Source organism: Pelodiscus sinensis, chromosome 8 (assembly GCF_049634645.1).
Source record: "Pelodiscus sinensis isolate JC-2024 chromosome 8, ASM4963464v1, whole genome shotgun sequence".
Classification (NCBI taxonomy): Eukaryota; Metazoa; Chordata; order Testudines; family Trionychidae; genus Pelodiscus; species Pelodiscus sinensis.
In genome coordinates, this window is record NC_134718.1 from 8,182,133 (window position 1) to 8,204,248 (window position 22,116).

Sequence of the window (22,116 nt, forward strand, 5' to 3'; positions counted from 1 at the left end):
ATACACCAAGAAGCTGGAACTTCTTGCATACTTTATCCTGGGTCCTGAATCTCTTTGGGATCTTCTTCATTTTGGCTGCACATGAACATTACTCTATAGACGTCTTCATTGCCTTCTACATCACCACAAGACTCTTCTTGTACTACCACACATTGGCTAATACCAGAGCGTATCAGCAGAGTAGGAGAGCGAGAATTTGGTTTCCTATGTTTTCTTTTTTTGAATGCAATGTTAATGGTACAGTTCCCAATGAGTACTGCTGGCCCTTTTCAAAACCTACAATAATGAGACGGTTAATTGGGTGAAGAGCACCTAGTTTAATCCGAGTTAGTATGAAGTATCCATTATGAAACCGCTACAGAATTAGCTGGAAAAATAAGAAAATACCTTTTTCCATCCCTGTGGTCTTCTCATGTTCCACTTCTTAGATTCTCAGTCACAAAGTTGGGATTTCCATACTTCACAAGATAGTAGTAGAAAGTAACTGTAGGCGGCTAGGTAGAGGCTGCCCATACATTATTATGAATTTGAAGTAGAGGCATCATTGTTACCATTGACATGATTCAACAAAATGCTTTAGGGTGGAAAATAACTTGCATCTTTAAAGTGTGCTTTACCTGACTTGTTTCTTTGAGGACCGGATGATCTGTGGTACCTTGGATGTTTACCTGTACAAATAATACCAAGTACAGTACTAATATATTAGCCAATGACTTTTTAAAAAATTATTAAATATAACTTTTCATTTGAGGTGTATACACTTACAAAATGAGATTCTGAAGAGTAATTTTCCAGAATAAGAAAGGTGGTATAGTTCTTTACAAAATGGTTTTCCAGAAATGTTAAAGTAAGAATTTGGGGTTTTTTTCTAAAAAAAAATAAAAAATAAAAAAAACCCCAAAGGTGTGGCAAATGTACAAAATGCCAAAAAAAGAGACCACCTCTTTTTTTGGTTTGGAGGTTGTCGATATTATGATAGCGTTTGAACAGGATTATTTGGTCAGAGTTAACGGTTTGTAGCTTTGGTTTAAATTTGGAGGGTTCTTTGTTGCATTTCAACAGCTGGATTAGAAATAAAAGCTACATTGGTTGAAAATGAAGTTGAGGTAGCTTTAGTGCTGTAGAGTCACATAGCTACTCTCTCTTCTGTATGGTTTATAAAACACTTTGCCTAACCCTATGCATGCTTTTATGAGCAACTCTTTAACCATTAGAAGAATTAGAACAGTTCCATTTATCTTGAAGTAACGTAGTCTCATAAATAGATGTGGAAATGCATGTAGTGTCTTTTTTTCCCCCTCAGGAAAAATTTAAAAGCAAATTTCAGAAATAGTGCTAATGTTGATCTTTTATTAATTATATTTCATGTCCCAGTCCATCTGGTATCAGCAAACGTTGAATATATTTGAGTTCCTACAAGTGTTTTGGCAAACTGTATACAGTAAATGCTTTATACTTAGTCTTAGCAATTATGAAAATAGACTTGGTTGTTAGAAATAAGTTGCTTGTTTAGGACACTAAGAGTTAAAGCAGTTTAGCTTCTGTGATAAGTATCACTTTTTGAGAGAGCTTTTTGCTCGTGAAAGACTAGTGATTAGAACTGGAGCCTGAAATACTGTTTGCAAGCCAGGCACTATGTGTTTGTGACCTTACAAACTGTTATCCATATATTTTTTTCATGTGCAGGAAGATATCTGTAACTGTGGTTATTTAGATTTAATGGAGGATAGTAGTTAGAGAGTTACAAATTGCAACCAATATATAAATGTTGGTGATTTTCATGTTAATTCACTATCATATAATTTCAGAATGGCTAGAGTATGAGAAGAGGTAGTGCAGTGTCTGCCTTGAAAAATGTCCATGAAAATTTGCCATCCCAATACAAACTGTTCATTCCCACTTTACAGTGACTGGAGGAAACCTGAAACACATACCGTATTTGCCCGTTGACAACAAAATTACCTAGTCAAATAGAGTTTTGCAAGACTGTTAGGCATTTGACATTCCAAAATCTTGTATGCTCTCCCACCTCTACATTTATGGGCCTTTACAAAGCTACTTTTAACTTTGAATTGAGAAGCAGTCATTAACTAGGGCATCTATTACTAACTCTTCTTAAAGTTTCTTTTAAACATTTGCAGCTTTATTTAGTTCCTGTTCCTTGGACAAATTCCACATTCTAGAGTCTCTATACCAAATGCAGTAGCACAGCTAGTAAAAGTTACATTGCTCTTCAAACTTTGATATCTGTAACATTCCTGTTCTTCAACAAACCTGCTGATAATGGTAAAACATGCAAACCTGCTGAGTGCTCCCAGCACCTAAACTAGGGAAATTGACTGACACTTAGGAAAATAAACTCTTTAGTCTCAAGGACTTATGTTTTTTTTATAAAAGACGTTTGCTGCCCTTGCCTTCCTGATAGGAAGAGGCAATTGGAACATTCCTCTCTATAAAACATCCCCAGTTATGGACACACTTGCTTCTGTAGTGGACAATAATTCATTGGCCCATAATTTAACAGTGTTATTTCTTTAATACGTCCATGTTTTTCCAAGATGCCCACAGGTTTATATCTTTGAGGTTTTTGATACCTTAGGGAAAAAGGAATAAAAAATTCAATTAAATTTGCAAATCTGTTGACTCTAAAAGTAACTCCAGATTGCAGACTAGCTTAGTTATGTCTGAATTGCAGAATCCTTTTTCAGTCCTTTATTTACTCATGCCTAGTAAAACAAAATGGTTCTAGAACTTATCATGAGTGTTTACATTAACTAAAATGGCATCTCAAGATTTTTGTGTATAATTTAAGTTCAAATCTTTGTTTTTGAACCATAAACATTCTTTTGATTTTTTTTTTGCCTCCAGTTTTATTTATTTCTCAAGTGCTGTTTACATCTAAAGTATTGTGAAGACAGTATTGCCATTTGTTTATAAAATATTTTTATGAAAAGAAGATGAATATCTGTACCATTGCTTTATGTATTCACACAGAGATCCTCTTGCTGCTAAGGATCTGTTTCCAATATTTGTAACATGGAAAGTTGATATCTGGGAAGGGTGTTAAGACTGTCAGTGGTTCTGCTTCTTGGCATATACCTATAGCATATCTACTAATAGACACACATGTAGTGGCTCATGGTGATTTTAGACTATAAAGTGAAAACAAAATATTTCATATGCTTTCATTCAGAGTTTCAGAACAACAACGGTGTACCCTTAAAGCAATCCTGGCAACTTGAATTGTTTTAAAATTGTTTGTTTTTCTGTTCCCCTGCTGTTAACAAGTCTTGGTGTTTGTTTTTGCAGCAGAACAGTGACCCTGAATAATGCTAAACTTTGTCAAGCTTGCTGTGCCTCTCCTTTTATGACCTTACATATCTGCCTTATCTGTTTCAGTTAATCTGTGGTTTTGACAGATGCCCTGTTATAGAGGGTGGGGCAGAACCCCTCAGAGTTCCCCCTCAAAACAGGATGCCTGTGATGTCACCAGGTTAGTGCTTTATACGGGAAGCCCACAAAACAGACCTTGAAAAGTAAATAAACTAAATCAAACTTTGGGTGAATCTTTCAGTTACAAGGAATACCTGAACCATAGTCAGATTTACAAATGGAAGTCATTTCCTATCCCCGCTCCCCCACCCCCCAAATGATTTGTCCCTTTTAACTTGACTATAGAGACTCTGTGGCTTCATGTTTGAGGTAAAGGTGTAAATTCAGGCTTAGATTTTTAGCATATATAATGAAAGTGACTCTCAAAGGGGAAAAATGTCCTTTCTTAGTGTTGTGACACACAAAAAATGGCAGCTGCCTTATGTGTTCAAAATATCAGTTCTTGATTCTCTTTGCTGGAGGTTTCTTTGGAGGATTGGGAAATTAGTGGGATTGTGGCACTTCCAGAGAACTTGAATTTAAAGAAAGGGGATTTTTAATCAGACTTTTTCAAGATAATATAATGCAGACATACTCCTGACGCAGACTTGGAAGACTAGTCTTTATCCAAGATTCAAAACCTCTGCTTTTCAACTGCGGACTCAACTCCACTTCTTTATTTCTTTTAAGAGGTCCTCCAGCAAAACCAGGACAACTCTCAGTAGTTCAGGGGTATTGATAATTAATAGGCCCCCAAATCCTCAAACTTTCAGGACTGACTTAAGAGCCAGATCTTGCAAGGTGTTAACACGCAGCTTGATCCAGCAAAATATATGCTTAACTTTTTAAGCGCATGTGTAGACTCATTAGCTTCAGTGAGATTACTTGTGCGTCCCTGAATCTGAGTCAGTGCTCTTAGCACCTTGTAGAACCAAGCCCTTACATGCTAAATAAGGGCACGTGATTTTGTTTCCTGTTGTAGGTCGCATTAACTCTCCATGCAACATATGGAAAACATGGTCCAGTAGAATATTTATCATTTAAAATAAACATGTTTCAAGTAGCCACTTCTGTAGAGATGGCATCAAATCTAGGATGTTGGTATTCCTGGTTTTATGTTAGATAAAGCAGAGCTCCATGAAAATGATCTGGAAATACCAAATGCCAGTGCTAATATAGTAAATAAAACCTTTTTATAAGTTTCTAACCCCAAAACTTGGCTATTTTATAAATGTGTAGATTGTTCAGTGTAGCAATTCTTGATCTGTTTTGCAACAAGGCTAACTATTCTTTTTTTTTAATTTTTTCATGTAATGAAAAAAAAATCCCACCCCAAACAGACAAAAAAAGCCACTTAGGGGAATGGTGTTAGTGGAATTTACTGTGGTGTTGAACAAAATTTAATATTTAAAATAGCATTAAAATCTGCATAACTACTAGGACAGCAATGTTAGGTACTTATACACTTCAGTGCTACACTGTTTCAGTACTAGTTGTACAATTTCTAATTAGTACAACAAAATCAGGTTAATTCAAATTGTCTGAGTTTAATGGAAGTCCTTTTGTAGACTTCAAGTACTACGTGATAAAAGTAATGAATAGTCATTTGTCCTTCCTGTATTTTTCCTACTTGAGAAGATTAAGAAAACCTTTTTGTCAAGAAGGCTTTTTCCGTTTTTTATTGCTTTATTCTGAATCATTTAGGATTCTTTAAGAGAAAGGTCACCCATTGTAATTATAAAGCCAACATAGCTTTGTGTAGGGTTGCCCGTTTGTAATTAGTAGATACCCCATCAACTGACACTTCTTTGCCTGCCTATAGAAGCCCTTTTATGTCAAGGATTAATTGGTAGACCACTAATAAATCTCTCTCTCTCTCTCTCTCTGTCTCTCTCTCTTTTCTTTTCTTTTCTTTTCTTTTCTTTTCTTTTCTTTTCTTTTCTTTTCTTTTCTTTTCTTTTCTTTTCTTTTCTTTTCTTTTCTTTTCTTTTCTTTTCTTTTCTTTTCTTTTCTTTTCTTTTCTTTTCTTTTCTTTTCTTTTCTTTTCTTTTCTGGTATTCTTTTGAGACATGGAGAGATTTTGAAAGATTATCTGATTTTTTTTTTTTTAAATGATTGACTGAAACAGTGTGTTGATATGGGCAAATTTGATATGGATTTAACCTACAAAATAGTTGTTGACTGTAAATGTCTGACTGAACACTAAAAGGTACCATACTGTATTAAACCCCATTTTCAGTCATCCATGTGGTAGTGTCTGATAATGCTCATAACTTGAGCCACACCACACGTGTGCTATGTTGAATGGAATGAACATAGTTCTAGTTGATGTACATTTTCAGAACAGAGCTGTGGTTGTTGTGTAAGAAATTAAAATAAGCTTTTCAAAGTGGAACTTCTTGAATTTGTGTATTGGCCCCATGATTTAAGTAGGGACTTTACTGTTCAATTTAAGGTAATTTAATTTTACTGTCTACTTGCATTCAATTGTAGATGACTTCTTATACAGGGGAATTACAGACTACACTAATGTACAGTGGTTAGCATAAACAGGTATATAAAACTTGTTCTTAAAGTTTTTGGGGGAAGACATTTCTTTGCACTAAACACAGATCTCTTAGTTAAGTTTTTTCCCCTTCCTTCCACCCTACCCCCGTCACAGAAAATAGTATTACTTGAAGGTTTAAAAATTCCTATGACAGTGAAGTTTGAAGCACAGTAATGTAAATAAGTAAATATTGTTATGACTTTAACATTAAACCCGGATTTAATTAATATATTATTTTTATCTTGTATTAAAACAACTATTTAAAAGCATTACAAATAAAATCTTTGGAAGATGGCTGAAGACTGCTTTTTTTTATTTTAAAATTAGGTGGCTGGTCAAGTATTTACTGAGAGATTGGTGATGGGGGGGGGCCCCCGAGCTGTATCTTATATTTGTAAACATGTAAAATAGTGACTAGAATAAGGGACTTGGTGTCAGGAATCATGGCCTTGGGACTGTCAGCCTTCCTGTGTGTTACTTGACCTCTGTCAGCCCCATCCCCCTTTATTAGTACCTCCTTTGCATAGTCCCACCCTCCTGACTCCTTCATCTTTCCTAACCCTCAGTTTCTAACTCCTTTGCATTCCTGTGTAGCTGCTTCCACTTCATCCTTGCTACCTGGATACATGGGTGTGTGTTGAGGGGCGGGGGGACAGACACAGCATAGGAGACATGGTCTGATTGTCACTGCCCTCACTGTGTATGCCTGCTGCCACAGAGCCTCACCCCCAACCTAGTAGCAGGGAGGAGCAATTGCAGGGTAATACTGGCTCTGTTCCTGAAGCCCTAGGATGAAGCATACTTGGTACAGTCTCTGGAGAATTTAGCTGCGCACGTTTTTCCCAGGTTATGTATGACATGATCAAATTTGGGTGAATTTTCACAGGCTCAGGAAAAGCCACATCTGTGATGGGTTCCCTGCCCCCCAACACGTTAGACCCACGGGCCAAGCCATGGTAGAATGACCCTAGAGCAGTGGTGGACAACTTGTGACCCATTAGGAGCTCTGCATGCTCAATCCCTCTTGTGCATTAGGGACCCTGCACTCACCTACACCTCCCCTGCCCTCCCAGAACTTCCAGAGCGCTGTGAATCAGTTGATTAGTAGCGTGCAAGGGGTGTGTGTGTGTGTGTGTGTGGAGGGGCGCAAATCAACCAATTCCTGGCGCACTGGAAGTGCTGGGAAGAGAGGGGAAGGAGAAGGGATGGGTCGCGCTCTGGGAAGGAGGCAGGGAAGAGGCCTGGTAGGGATTTGAAGAAAGGGGTGGAGTGGGGATGGGGTCTGCAGTGGAGGGGAGGGTCGAGCAGCCCCTGGGCAAGTGAGAAGCGACCCATTTAAAGCAAGGGCACGTGCGAGGGGCACACTGATTGCACACAAGCTCCCTCTAATTCTTTGTTACTTTTGCTGGCAACTTCAGGTGCTCCTGCTAATGGGTCCCTTTGGGTTGAAAAGGCCTGAGAGAGGAGAGCCAAGTGCAATGTGTTTTATCTTGTTCTTGGGGTCACGTTTAGTGCACGTGCCCGAGTTCAATCGTGCGGCCCAGTGAGATGGGGCCACTCCTGCAGCCCGTTTGCTAGCCTTGGTTGCCCATCGTGGCCCTAGCACTTCGCAATGAGAGGGTTGCTCTTAGTTCTCCACTCCCCCTTTATGCATTGCATAAAGCTCAGTTGAAAATAAGGGTGAGCAGGTCCTGCTTGATCCAGGTAGTCCCATGCGGCAGTAGTCCCTAATACCAGCCCTTCCTAGTCTTCCTGCTGATTAGGCAGAAAGAGCCCCCCTCAGCCCCTCCCGAAAGGTCTCTGCATTGGGTCCCATCTAGCCAATGCCACAAGCCGTCCAGTGTTGCAGTTGGAACTAGGCTGACTTCCAAATGACAACCATCCCAGGGAGCTGCAATGTCTTCTTTGCAAAGATCCCCCCCTCCCCCCCCACACACACATGGACGGTACAGCCTTCTGGGCAGCGATCCTCAGGCCTGTAGCCGGGGAATGTCCGCTCCAGGGCTGCCAACTCACCACACGGAAGGTGGATTTTGGCTGCCTCTGAAAGGCTCAGGATTTCCCCCGCTGCCTGTCCTGCTTCTCTTCCGCCGGAGGCAAACAGAGCTGCTGCAGGAAACAGCAATGAGGGGAGGGAACAGCCAAGGCCATTCGCCCAAGGATGAGAAGAGGGAGCAGAAAGAGAGCTCGGGATGGCTCCGCTCCTCCTTGCCCAATGAAGAATAGGCCGGCCTGCTCTGCTTCTTCCCCTGGCGCAGCTGCAGAAAGAGCAGAGGCAAGCTGGGCAGCAAAGGGCAAATGTGCGGAGGGGAAGATTGTTATTGTGGCAAGAAGCAGATGAGGGGAGCTCAACATTGTGTTTGGAGGAGGGGGGACGAGGCCCCTGTTGAATTTCTGTGGTGGCCAAAGTTGAATTTGTCCCTACAAGTTGCCAGTACTCATGGTCACACGCAGAGAGGTATTGTACCAGACAACTGAAATCACACACGTCACAGGAGTCTCTCATGCCTTGTGATCTTTGCACGGCTGGGGTGCCAGTTCTGCTCCGGGAATGGGTTGGCGGTACTCCAGCAGGGTAAGTTGTACACATAGCCTGTGTCTAGACTACATGCCTCTGTCAGCAGAGGCATGTAGATTAGGGTTATAGGCAAAGGGAAATGAAGCTGTGATTTAAATGATCGCGGCTTCATTTACATTTACATGGCTGCCGCGCTGAGCCGACAAACAGCTGATCGGCTGTTTGTCGGCTCGCGTGCTAGTCTGGACGTTCCCCCTGTCAACATCAAAGCCCTTTGTCGGCAGCCCCGTTACTCCTCGTGGAATGAGGTTTACCGGGGCTGCCGACAAAGGGCTTTGATGTCGACAGGGGGAACGTCCAGACTAGCGCGAGAGCCAACAAACAGCTGATCAGCTGTTTGTCGGCTCAGTGCGGCAGCCATGTAAATGTAAATGTAGCCACGATCATTTAAATCGCGGCTTCATTTCCCTTTTCCAAAACAACAAATCTACATGGCTCCGTCGACGGAGCCATGTAGTCTAGACGTACCCATACACACAACCCCCGGAGCGTGAGCTTTTGGCCTCCCTCCAGAAGAGCACCAATACCAGAGTGGCCAACTCAAGCTATGGAGACGATGCTTGCAAACTATACGAGTCAACATAGCGGACCTGGGGCCAATAAAAGACCAGGTGGTGAGCAGTCCTCAGTAAAGGGCTTATTCACCGTAACGCGGGTGTCGGAAACGGAGGAGAGAAGTCTGGTGCAGCAATCCATTGCAGGGAGACAAATACAAAGCGCCACTCCAGCCTTCCTGCCGTGGGGGAGAGTCCCTCTCCCTGTTTACACTGAACAAAGATGTTAATGCTGATAACATGATATTATCCCAACAGCTCCTCTGCCTCCCCTCTTCACCGTGGGGCTCTGCCTCGAATGGGGGTGGGCGATAATGTTTGATTGGTGGGGGGCTCTCTGAGAATTTGGTAAGTGGTCAAGGGCCACACTTTTCTATGGAGGGGATACGGGGTCTGGGATGAAGGCGGGATGCAGAAGGGAGCTTGGGTATGGGATTGAGGTGCAGAAGCTGGTGTGGGGCTTGGGAGGGAATTTGAAGGAGGGGGTTTTGACCTGGATAGGAGGTTGGGGGTACTGCTGGGGGTGCATGGTCTGAAAGGGTGGGTGGGTACATGAGAAGTTTGACCTGGGGGGGTGGTGCAGAGGATTTGGGTTGTGATGTGGGACAGGGAGTTGTGGTGTGGGGAGGGAGTGGTTTGCTAAGTGCAGGCTCTGGTCAGGAGGCACTTACCTTGGGCGGCTCCTGGCCAGCAGCCCAGCGCAATCCTGGGGCAGGCTCCCTGCTTGTGTCCCGCAGGCCTCTCAAAGCTGCTGGGGTCAGCCTATGTGTTTCTGTCCCGCCAATGGGAGCCGCGATGATTGTGCTGCGGTGGGGGCAGTGTGGGAAGCTCTCCCCAATGGGACATGAAGCAAAGGCACACAGGCTTTGAGTGGCGTGCTGGGCACAGCAGGCAGGGAACCTGCCCCCAGGGTTCCACTGGGCCACGGAACATGGGTGGCCTGGAGTATCGGGGCGGGTCAGATACTGGCGGCATTATTGCCCATAATACTTTGGCAGGCTGCATTATTGCCCATCGCTGGCCTAGAACTTTCTCTGGGTTCTTTTTGCCTGGCTTCCTTGTGCAGTGGAGAAACAGTCCGGCTGTGTCTACACAGGCGCGATCTCGTGCCACAGCGGCCGCTCTTGCGCAAACACTTGCTGCCTGTCTACACTGGCCACGTGTTCTTGCGCAAGTAAACTGACATTCTAATGTATAAAATCAGGGCTTCTTGCACCAGAACTCTGACGCTCCCGCTCAGGAATAATCCCTTTGGCACAACTGTTTTTGTGCAAGAGGCCAGCGTAGACAGGCAATATGAATTTCTTGCGCAAGAAAGTCCTATGGTTAAAATGGCCATCAGAGCTTTCTTGCGCAAGAGAGCATCTACATTGGCATGGATGTTCTTGTGCAAAAGCACATCTCTTGCGGAAAGGCACATGCCAGCGTAGATGCTCTCTTCTGGAAGAGTTTTTGCAGAAGAACTCTTCCGCAAAAGAATTTTTGCGTGAGAACGCGCCAGTGTAGACGTAGCCTAAGTGTGTCTCTCTTGGGGCACGTCTACACAGCAGGGCTAAAGTCAAATTCAGCTGCGCAACTTCAGCTATGTCAATTGCATAGTTGAAGACAAAATAGTTTAATTTTGGTTTTGGCGCTATCTGCAGAGCAGGAAGTTGACAGAAGAACGCTCTTCCTTCAACTTCCCTTACTCCTCGTGAAATGAGAGTAAGAAGTCCCCCAGCTCGATATTATTTCGAAATAAAGGCTTGTAGTGTAGACGCGCTCTGTGTTATTCCAGAATAACATCAGTTATTCTGAAATAATGCTGCTGGGTAGACATACCCCTATAGACCTTAAAGGCACAAATCCCCTCCTTCGGCTGTGCTGCTTTATGAGGTCTGCAAGAAACATTTCTCTAACCCTTTGCACCTTTGTGTTGTTTAGGTTCCAGGAGCACCTAGGAGCCTCAACCATGACCAAGGACTCCTTGTAGACTGCATGGGTACATGGTAAAAGAGAGCCCTACCCCAAAGTGCTTCCAATCTTCATAAGCAAGACACACAGGCTGTGTCTAGACTGGCCAGTTTTTCCGGAAAATCAACCGCTTTTCCAGAAAAACTTGCCAGCTGTCTACACTGGCCGCTTGAATTTCCGCAAAAGCACTGACTTCCTACTGTACGAAATCAGTGCTTTTTGCGGAAATACTATGCTGCTCCCGTTAAGGCAAAAGTCCCTTTTGCGCAAAACTTTTGTGCAAAAGGGCCAGTATAGACAGCAGAGATTTATTTTCCGCAAAAAAGCCACCATCGCGAAAATGGCGATCGGGGCTTTTCTGCGCAAAAGTGCGTCTAGATTGGCCAGGGACGCTTTTCCGCAAAAAGTTCTTTTGCGGAAAAACGTCCTGCCAATCTAGACGCTCTGTTCCGCAAATGCTTTTAACGGAAAACTTTTCCGTTAAAAGCATTTCCGGAAAATCATGCCAGTCTAGATGTAGCCACAAAGCGTGGGTGCAAACATGGAATTAATTAGCTTTGGGTCACACATGAAGATTATGGCGGATCTGAAGCCCAAACTAGCTCCAGTCTAGCGAACTTTCCTCTGTATTTTAAATTATCTGCAGGAGCTACGATACACTGGACATTACACCATGCAGCTAAATCAGCCAAGAACGGGAATAAAATGCTTTCTTCACTGGTGCAATTTATGAGCTTACCAAAAGAAGTGTGTTCAAATTTTCAAATGCTCCCAGCATGGCCAGATCTCATCACGGCATTCAAAGGCCTTGCCTCTTGGGGAGGGGTATTTCCATGGCAGGGTCCTGATGGCAAATCTTCCAGTTACAAAGCTGTTAGAAAAAGATGGGTAGCGATTTTTAATAATAGTCGGGGGGAAGTTCTTTCCCCACCTCCCCTCTTATAACAAAGTACTGAACCATTCTGGCTCACATGTTATCCAGAGAAAATAACTTTGGGGCAGAGATCAAGTCTGGAAAATGTCAGACCAGAATGCGAAAAATACAGGAAGTTTGAGCAACTGAAAAAATGGGAGCTTAGAGTAGAAATGCCTATGCCCCTTAACTATGCAGGTCATCGTGTGTCTTTGTTTTATGAACTCAGTGCTAACGTTTTCCACATGAACCAGGAAGAGGCCTGGTGCCAGGAAAAACTATGTGAACATAATATTTCACATGCATCTTTAATATAATTTCCTTGCTGTTCAGTGCCAAACAAGGCAACTTTTGGGTAAATTCTGTGTATGGACTGGTACAGTAAGCCAATCAGGAGAAAACCTATCCGCTTATATGAAATATATGGTTTTACAGTTGCTTAGTGGCCATCACTTTGAAGAGTATGTATCGATTGTGCATAGACTTTAATTTCCACTTTTTGAATTGCTTAGGATCAGCAATATAGTCTAGCTGTCTAGGTTCAGATCATTTAGCTGTTGCTTTTATGATTATTTAAACTTGATTGGCTATAAAATAGTGATGAGATTATCCTGTCCAAACCTACTTCCAATACAGGCAGTGAAATCCAATTGCCCTAATTAGAGTTAGGTCTCTAGGTTCGTGCCTGCAACTTTGCGTGATCAATATTTTTGTGTGAGAGTACACACACGTTTATGATTAGCAAAGACACTTGTACATGGAAATCAGATAATCAGAGGTGCAAATCTGGGGGGGCTGTATGGATTGAAATAATATGCCGGCAGGGGGGTACAAATGCACAGGCTGCTTCTGAAAATGTTACCCTAAAAATTACACACAGATGCAAACCACAACCTCTGATTCAAACACCTCTCAAACTTAAATTCAGCTCTGAACCCAAACTTCAAGGCTGATGCCTATCACTGTACGAGGCTGCATCTATCTCTGTAGGTCAAAGCTCCCAGGACCTTTTCTACTAAAAACATTATGAACTAAAAGCAGTTCCTCTTCTCTTATGCGGCACACAGTGTCAGTCCATCCTCTTATAATTATTTTTGCTATTGCTTGACCTTGGCATGTCCATAACCTGAAAGTGATGTAGAAATGTACAAGTACTTTTATTTAGCAGAGGAAGTGATTTCCCAGATATTTTCATAGATAGAATTTATAAAATGATTTATTCCATTTCTTGCTCTATTTATTCCCTAAATTCCTTCCAAACACCACAGCACCAACCACATCCGTGGTTTCAATACAAATTGGTTAGTTGCTTTTCCTACTTCACTTTCCTTTTTGTCCACTCTAGGTGTAAATCAATGTAACACTTGCTTATTAAAGTGTAATATATTTACACTGCTAATTACATCACTGCTGATTTTTGCCCAGTGAGCCAAATTCAGCATAAATGGGAGCAGCTCCACGGTGCTCAACAGAGTTGTTTTGCTTTCCCCAGCCGGAGTCTGGCTCGCTGATTAAAAAGATCTTGCAAACTGTAGCAATTATTACAGAAGTGTTTCCACATTAGGTTGGTGGTGTGATATACATGAGAATGACCAGAGCTGCAAGAAGTATTCCAGGTGTGGGCATACCATGGATTTATCAAGACGCATTAGAATATTTTTGGTTGTATTAGCTCTTTCCTAATGATTCCTACCATTCTGTTAGCTGTTTTGATTCCTGCTGCACATTGAGCAGATGTTTTCAGGGCCAATGACGCTAAGATCTTTTTCTTGAGTGGTAACAGCTAATTTAGACCCCCGTGTTTTGTTGGGATTATGTTTCCCAATGTGCTTTACTTTGCATTTGTCAATATTGAATTTCATCTGCCATTTTGTTGCCTAGCCATCCAGTATTGTGAGATCCGGTGGAACACTTCACAGTTTGTTTTGGACTTAAGTCTTGAGTAATTTTTTTTTTCAGATTTTGTCACCTCACTCGTTAGCCCCCTTTCCAATGGCATTTATTAATATGTTGAACAGCACAGATCTCAGTACAGATCCTTGTAGGACTGGGAGGGTATGTCTGTACTACAGCGTTTTGTCGGGAAAACGGCCGTTTTTCTGAGACAACTTGAGGAACATCCACACTGCCATTGCGTTCTTCCACAAGAAAATTGAAAGAACAGAGGGGTTTTTCCAGAATTGGGGATCCTCATTCTACGAGGAAGAAGCCTTTTCGTGAAAGAGCTCTTTTGCAAAAAGGTGTGTATGGACAGGAAAGAGGGAGTTCTTTCAGAGGAAGAGGAAAAAGCTGAGGTGCCTTGGTGGCCATTCTGTCCATTGCAATCCCAACTTACATGTGAGAGAGAGTCCATTCAGTCTGGATGCTCTCTTTCGAAAAAGCAGATCTTTTTTCGATTCACTTTTGCAGTGTGGACACTCTTTCAGAACAGATCTGTTCCGAAAAATGCTTCTTCCGAAAGAAGTGTGTAGTGTAGACGTAGCGTCACAGAATGCACCTCTGTGACCATACCCCAAACATGATTGTAATAATCGGTGTTCAAAGTATACCTTGAGGTATCATCTGAAAACTCATAATTTGCTGATCTTTATTACCCTGATAAAATGTATAAAATGCAGCACCTTTGTGTGTGAAATTACAGGATTCCTCTGCAAGGTATTAATACATGTTGCAAACTGAGGTTAGCAAACAGGTCTGTCTCCAAACAGAGGAATTTGTGCTGTGCCTACTTTGCATTTAAGCTGTAAACCCTAAAAATTGGCACTGGATTTAACGAACAAAACTCTGAAACTCGGTAGGTGTTTCAGATTTAAGGTCTGTGTAATTTGTCAAAAAGGATGTAGCCCACTCTAGCTATCCTAGAGTCATTCGCTTTTGCCAACAAGTGAAATGCTGAGGAACGCCGCAGTTGAAAGAAAACTACCAAGCAATATTATTTGTTTTAATCCAGTACTGACTAGAATAGCAGCCACCGAGCGTTTATACTGGCTAGTTTCATTATCTTTGTATTTACTAGGTACACTTCGTTCATTTCTTCCCAATCATCACAACAACAACAACACCCACTTCATAGGTGGGGAGGGAGAATATCAGTTGGATGGGTGGGTATATATTCTCCTTCCAAACCGCAGCCCAACCTCTCTGTAACCTGAAGTGTTTGTTCCAGACTTTTCTAGGAAGCGTGCCCATTGAACTGTCAGAACAAGCCACAACCTCTAACTGCATTTCTTAAAGAAACTGTATTTTACCGATTCAATCAAGGCATAGCTATTTAAATATTGAGCTGCTGCGTTTCTATATTGACCACCATTCCAATAATCTAGGGTTTGTCTACACTACAGAGCCATTGCTGGGATAGCTATGCCGGCAGAGCCCTCTAGTGGAGACACGGAATAAGTTGACAGGAGTTTTGCTGGAAGAGCGATATGCTGTTTCCACGAATGACATTAGTTAAGCCTACAGAAGGGTTCTTTTTCGGCACAGCTGCATCTACGCCAGGCTGGGATACTTAGCTTGGCTAAGGGGATTGATTTTCTTTTTTTCACGTCTCGTCAATATTGCTATGACAGCAAAACTTTGTAGTTTGAACTAAGGGTACATGTAGGCTGAGGGGGTTTTCCGGGATATCTCCAGGTTTTTCTGGGACACCTCTGCTGCGTCCAGGGAACGTATTTTGCGCGTCCACTCTTTTTTGTGGAAGAGCAACCGCAACCTCCTCCAGGTCCCAGGCTCCTTTCCCCACCAGTCCAGTGTTCACTCTTGGCTCTCGATCCCACACGCAGCCAGGCCTTGCAGGCCACCCTCCCTAGCCCACCAAGGGCCTCAGCCATGTTTGGCATGAAATGGAGGCTGGGGGAGGGGGGAATTATCACGCAGGGCCCACAGTCCTTGGCCAATTTGGGGCCTCTGGAAAAATCTCCCCCCGCCACGGCCCTAGGGTTAAAGGAGCTCTTACTCCCTGGGGTGGCCACAGCAATGGGGGACAGAGGGAGAAAAGAGCAAACGGGGCAGGACCTGGGGGTGAAAGAGGCAGGATGAAAGGCAGGGCTTCAGGGAAGGGGTGGTGCAGGGGAGGAGCTCCAGGCCCAGAGCTCTGCCGCTGCGGCCCCTGGCCGGGGGGAGCTCCAAGTTCAGCGCTCCAACCAAGCTCTGAGCTCTGCCGCAGTCCTGGCAGGGACTGAAAGTGTGACCCCCCACAGGGCTGAGCTCATAGCATTCGCTGCTTGTGCCAGCCAGGGCCATGGGATGCGGGGGGTGAGGTGGAGGGGGGGCTTAGAGGGTGGGGGAAGCTTCCCCCCAGCAAAGGCTCCTTGTCCCAAGCCCATACACACACCAGGCCTGGTCCCTCACCCCTTTACATTTTTTCAAGCCAATTCCTCCTCCTCCTCCGTGTTAGTGGAGCATTGAGAGCCCAGGAAAGTTTCTCTATGGTGCTGGTGCATATGCAATTTGGTCCCATGTATGAGGGGGTTGGCGCATCTTCACTGCGGACAGCATGCGCTCAGACTTTATTGCCGAATGCTAGCCTGTAGGTCCTGAGCGTGTACTCACCGAGGCTACGTCTACACGACGAGTCTTCTCGGCAAAAAATAAGCAACTGAGGGACTCATTTGCATGAGTCATGATCTCATTTGCATATTCCCTGCCGATCCGTTTTTGCGCTAGGGGATTTTGCACAAAAACAAGCAGTGTGGACACTTTCTTTTTGTGCAAAAAGCCCCCTTTTCTGCAAGATTCTTATGCCCCCAAAAAGGAGGTATACGGATCGTGCGGAAAAAGGGGGTTTGTGCAAAAAGAAAACATCCACACTGCTTGTTTTCGTGCAGAAAGGGATCGGCAGAAAATATGCAAATGAGATCACGACTCCTGCAAACGAGTCCCTCATTTGCATACTTTTTGCAGCAAAAACTTGTCTTGTAGACGTAGCGTGAGCTTTTTCAAAGGGCTCTAGCTTGGTTAAAACTGGGTGGATTTCCACTACTCTTGCAAAAGGCACATTCTTAACCCTGGGCAACCCCTTTAGCAAATGTCAACCCTTTGCTCCAACGCAGGGAGGTGCCAGAGCTTCTCAATGAAGCAGCTATCAGAATTTTTTGTGTATCTCAGTGCCACAAACGCCAGTGTTACAAACAGACTAGTCAACCGTACAACCTCAGTTAAAACTGGAAGTTCACAATCCGGCAGCAGCAGAGACCAGAAAAAGCAAATAGAGTCCAGAATTGCGGTAAACATAATTTACTAAAAAACTTGAACATTAAAGGGAACATTAAAAAAAAGGTAAAGAAACTGTTTCTGTGCTTGCTGTGTTTAAAGGAAGAGGGCTAAAAGCATCATTTTTCTTCTTAGTAATGTTTCAAAGTTGCATTGTCTGAGTTCTGCTGTAAACGTTTGAAAGAACCACCCTAACAGTTCGTTCGGAGTTACGAACAGCCTCCCTTCCTGAGGTGTTCATAACTCTGAGGTTTGCCTGGGCAAAACAAAGTCGTGAGCCATCATTTTATTCTTGGAAATGGTTGAACTGTCTTCACTGAAACTCTCACTCTCAAAAATTAAGCCTGAGGCAGACACCTGGCTTGGGAAATTTTCAGTATGAATGGTTCCCTTTTTGGAACAAGTAAAGGTATTTTAATGGGAACATGTTGAGCAACCACAATTATGAGCAGTTCCTCCTCTTCTAAGCCCAGCACCAAGTAGCTGGCTGCAGTTCAGGTACTTTGGAAACATGCACACATCCATACACATGTATAGAGTGAAGACTTTCCAATAGCCCCCTCTCTCACGCACACACACACACGCATGGCAGATGCATTCCTCCCTCTCTCTCTCTCTCTCACACACACACACGTATGTAGGTACATAATTTTCCTACAGACCAACAGCTTCATTCTCTACACAACCCTGAGTGGAGTTCCCTGCTGTGCACTGAATGACACAAGTGTCCCGTGGGGAAAATAGTGAGTATATAAAGACAGTCATAACGCAGCTCCACAAAGAACTGAATTAACCTCCATTCTGGCATTTCCTAATTTTTCCAGTGCTTGAGTCTGTAACCTTACTGTTCTTTTGAACTCAGGCTTTCTTAAGCAAAATACAGGACTATGTAGCACTTTAAAGACTAACAAGATGGTTTATTAGATGATGAGCTTTCATGGGCCAGACCCACTTCCTCAGATGAGTTTTGTCAACTGTACATGGTTGTGGTGCTGTTTGACTCTTCCCTCAAACATTTTAACTGACCTGCATTACCCCAAAGTGATGTAGAAATGAATAGTTTTATTTAGAAAAGACAATGGTTTTCCAAATGTTTTTTTTACCGGGTAAAACTTATCAGATAAATATATTTTAAGATCTCCTGTGTTTTCTGCCCCATACCTCGTGCCCCCCACACTGAGGCCCAGATCCTGGAAGGCAGTTAGACACCTACCTATCTTTGAGGAGCTGGAGCTTAGCCTCTACATGCCTTTGGCGCAATGCAGTAACAACCAGGGCAAGGGATCTGATTGCATCTTAGTTAATTGCTTGTCATGCTCCATCTTCCCTGTTGCTCCCTCGATTTGTAAATTATGCTGATTCCCACCAATGTGACTCTTTTATCAATGGGTAACTTACACCTCCATTGAGGTCACCACTGAATTTTGCCCCATGGACGAAATTCAGCCAAAGTGAAGACAACTCCACGGAGGGCAGTAGGTTAGCCCCTCTTTACACCATCGGGACTTTGGCCCTGGGATTGATCCAGTGTTGGAAATTGGAATTATTGTGTAAAGGGGTTTTCACGTTAAGCTGCATGCTGATATGGGTCAGAGTCAAAGTCGATTCTGGAGCCTTGCATATAATTGCCCTCCCATCTGGATGGAGCCATGTGTTGGTAACTATCGTGTTTATATGTTCACAACTATTAAAGTGTCACTTTCATTCTGTTTTAATATTGTTTAATCTGTAATAAAGTTTTGGTCTGGGAAATGATACTAAATGACATTGGAAACAAAGCTGCATGTGCTATGTAGACTTGCTTGGGAGACAGGGGACAGCTCGGTCCCAATCCCATGGGGTAACAGACATCACTTGACCCCTGGAGTATGGGACGGACTTTGCAGAAAGTCCTTCCACTTGTACATGGAAAGGCCCCAACTGGACATACCACTCAGAGTGAGGGGGTATCCCCTTCCAGAGGCTGTGGCCCTGCCTGCCCAAAATGAAAGATTTTTGAACAGTTAGCCAGGAGACTCTGCAGGGTGGGGAAATGGAGCTGCTAGTTAGTGGTTACTATCAGGGAAAAGCCCCTGGGTAACAGAGGCTCTTGGGGAGGCTGACTGCCGTTTGGAGGAGTCAGGCGGCACCGCAGCAATTGTAACTGAGGCGAGCAGCCTCTTTTCTGTTGGGAAACTGATGCCAGGACCCCTCCAGCAGCTTTGGACGGCTGTAAACAGTAAAAACAAACTTGTTCTTCATCCGGGACGTGATCCTCTCACGCCTGATTTCTCCAACACTGCTTCCAGTCATCGAACCCAGGAACTCACTGGGTCAGCGTCCGTCCTGTCATCCCTGGGCCCCAACCTTATCTCCGCGCAAGGCAGGAGTAACAGCACCAGCCAACTCGTTGCCCTCCACCTCCCGTCTTCAGTGATGGCCTTTGGGACCCTCAGGGGACCATTCTTGCCATTGCTGAGTTGAGGGATTTTGAGTCACACAGGGAGGAAATGGTTAATTATTGCTGCATTGTTGGACATTACTCATTTTTTCCCTGATTCTCCTGCTTTTGTCCCCATTTCCTGCCATTTCTCTCTCTCTCTCTCTCCTTCAGTCCTGCCTTTCTATAAATAAAACATTGTTTATTCCTATCAGTTGGTGCTTGATTTCCTGTACTTATAAATTGTATTGTCCTAGTGGTTACTTTGGCGTATCCAGGACTGTCAATCACTGTGTTACTCCTGCCTCAGCAAGACAGAGGCCTAGCTGGTGCTAAACTGGGTGTTAGCTCCCAGAAGCCCCGGATCAAACAAACACCTCCGCATTCTGCCTGCCTTTGCTTTGCCTGCGGCTTAATATTTGATGCCCTGTGGTTCCCGGGCTTCTCTAACAGTCCTCCTGTGGCATCCAGACAGCTAGGCTCTGTCTACACTGCAGCACTGTTTCAGGATACCGGAGGCATCCCGAAATAGCTATCCCGTGTCTTCACAGCAAGCCCGTTACTTCAAAATGTAATGGGCTCACTATTCCGTCGTCCCTGTAACCCTCATCCCGCGAGGAGTAAGGGATGTTTCAGGACAGCGGGTTATTTGAAAATTTGGTGCTGTGTGGATAGTGTCAAATGACGAAATAAGCTATTTCAAAATAAGATGGAAGTAAGATACACAATTTGAGCTACACAAATTGCGTATGTTATTTTGACCTAAGGTGCAGTGTAGACGTATCCCCATTGGACACGCACAGTACCTGACAGCTTCACTAATCCCAAGGAAACAGGATACACACAGCTTGACTAGTACAACTCATGGTCAGTCCTTTATACTATTCCACCATGGATTTATAGGGAATGAATTGTACATTTCCTTTCAATTTTTCTTATATACCTAGTATTCCTCACTCACTATCAGGGACTTAAACCTATTAATAAAAAGAGCCACAACCTCCGTCTTCACAGATCTGCATGCAAGTTTCATTAGAGGCTCCAGTCTAGGAGGTGTGTACAGCAATGTCTTCTCCAGTCTTTTCCATCCATGTGTGGATTTTTTCTATCCACATGCAGAATATTTTTTTATATGCACCGAGGCATTGGTGAACGTGCACCACCAGTGGAGACAAAAATACGAGCTATGGGTACAGGCATGCCCTGATGTAAAAGACATTCACAACAATGCAACTGAATCATATAAACATGCAAGAGATGGCCTGCAAAACCTCATTTTTCACCTGAGAATACCACGGGATTTGGGGACAGCCCTTTCCAACTTCCTTAGATTGCAGTGCCTCAATCCTACAAATACTTAAGCCCAGGTGTGACTCTACTCCTGAGAGTAATCTCATCAAAATCAATAAAACTCATGAGTAAAATTACACGCCTCAGTGTTTGTAAGGGCCAGCATTCCCCTGTAGCCTTTCCGGTGGAAACCACTGGCTAGCAAGAGAGTAAGTGTAGTAGCTGGGTGGGTAGCTGGGATGAACGTAGTCAAGGGAATGCCATTCTTTCAAATACTACTCCAAGTAGGAGAGCCACCTCCAGATGAACCCTTACAGGCCCTTAGCATTGCACGAAGTAGGGCAAGACTTGCTGAAGTAGCAATCCCTTTAAAGCAGCACCTAGTACAGACATATACTAGGGAAAAGGATGTTTTAACCCATCATAATCAGTGACCATACCTAGAAAATAGAAAATACCTCCTGCCATGCCAGGAACTTTATGAAGGACTTGACTTAGTAGCCTAGAAGTTTCTCTCTCTTTCTGTGGCCCTTCTCTGGATAGCTGTACAGAGGTCTCACCTCCTCACAGTGTCCTCAAGTCACCTATTTTTCCTCATTTGTTAACTGGAGGATATTGTCCAGTACTTCGGTCTTAAATGTTAGTTGCACCTCAGTCCATTAGCAAGTCTACCTGATATAAATCTGACTGCTCTCTGACGTGCACTTGGATCTGCAGGCACCAAAAATAAATAGCTTCTGAACAGTAAATGTAATCAAAGAAACAGTAACAGATTATGAGAAGTGTGATCCCAAGCCTGGAAATCAATCCCAAATTTCAGTCATATCCTTTCATGCTGATCCCTCACTGTGGCCTGAGGGAAGCTTCTTTAGCTCCCTCCTTCAGTTTGCCCTATCTGTAAAATGGGACTAATAGTATCTCATGAGGGTGATGTGAGGTTTAATTAGTGAACAGTTGCAAAGCACTGAGTACAATTAGTGCTGTATAGAACTCAGGCAGAAATGAGACCCAGCAAAACTCGAGCACAACAGAGGTTAACACTTTTACTAACTACTATTTCAGGTGCAAACTGTTCTGCACATTTGTTTACATCTCTCAGATGTCATTACTCCCATTTCAATGAATTAGGGACACGGGGCTCTTTTTCTGAACCAGCTTTCCTATGAGCGTTAGATTGGCAAGGACATTTAGTAAGTTGAATGTTCTTAGCTTGTGTTTTTAACAGAACCTCTTATGCCCTATTAAAGCAGAAAACTCAAAGGACCCCTCCCCTAAAAG

The 22,116-nt window shown here is 43.5% G+C and overlaps 1 protein-coding gene and 1 long non-coding RNA gene across 5 annotated transcripts in view; one reads left to right on the top strand and one right to left on the bottom strand.

Moving 5' to 3' along the window:
- SAMD8 (sterile alpha motif domain containing 8) overlaps positions 1-6,214 on the top strand; it is a 35,213-nt gene extending 28,999 nt beyond the window's left edge. For all 4 annotated transcript variants that reach the window (XM_075934696.1, XM_075934697.1, XM_006126341.4 and 1 more), the window contains one exon: positions 1-6,214. In XM_075934696.1, the coding sequence (XP_075790811.1) occupies positions 1-305 (305 nt within the window). In that variant the 3' untranslated portion in view covers positions 306-6,214.
- The window catches only part of LOC112546318 (uncharacterized), a 23,921-nt gene continuing 2,386 nt past the window's right edge, over positions 582-22,116 (bottom strand). The window contains exons 2-3 of the long non-coding RNA XR_012905539.1: positions 11,745-11,876; positions 582-668 (exon numbers count right to left, since the gene is read on the bottom strand). This is a non-coding gene — a long non-coding RNA (uncharacterized LOC112546318). The remainder of the gene's footprint in view (positions 669-11,744; positions 11,877-22,116) is intronic.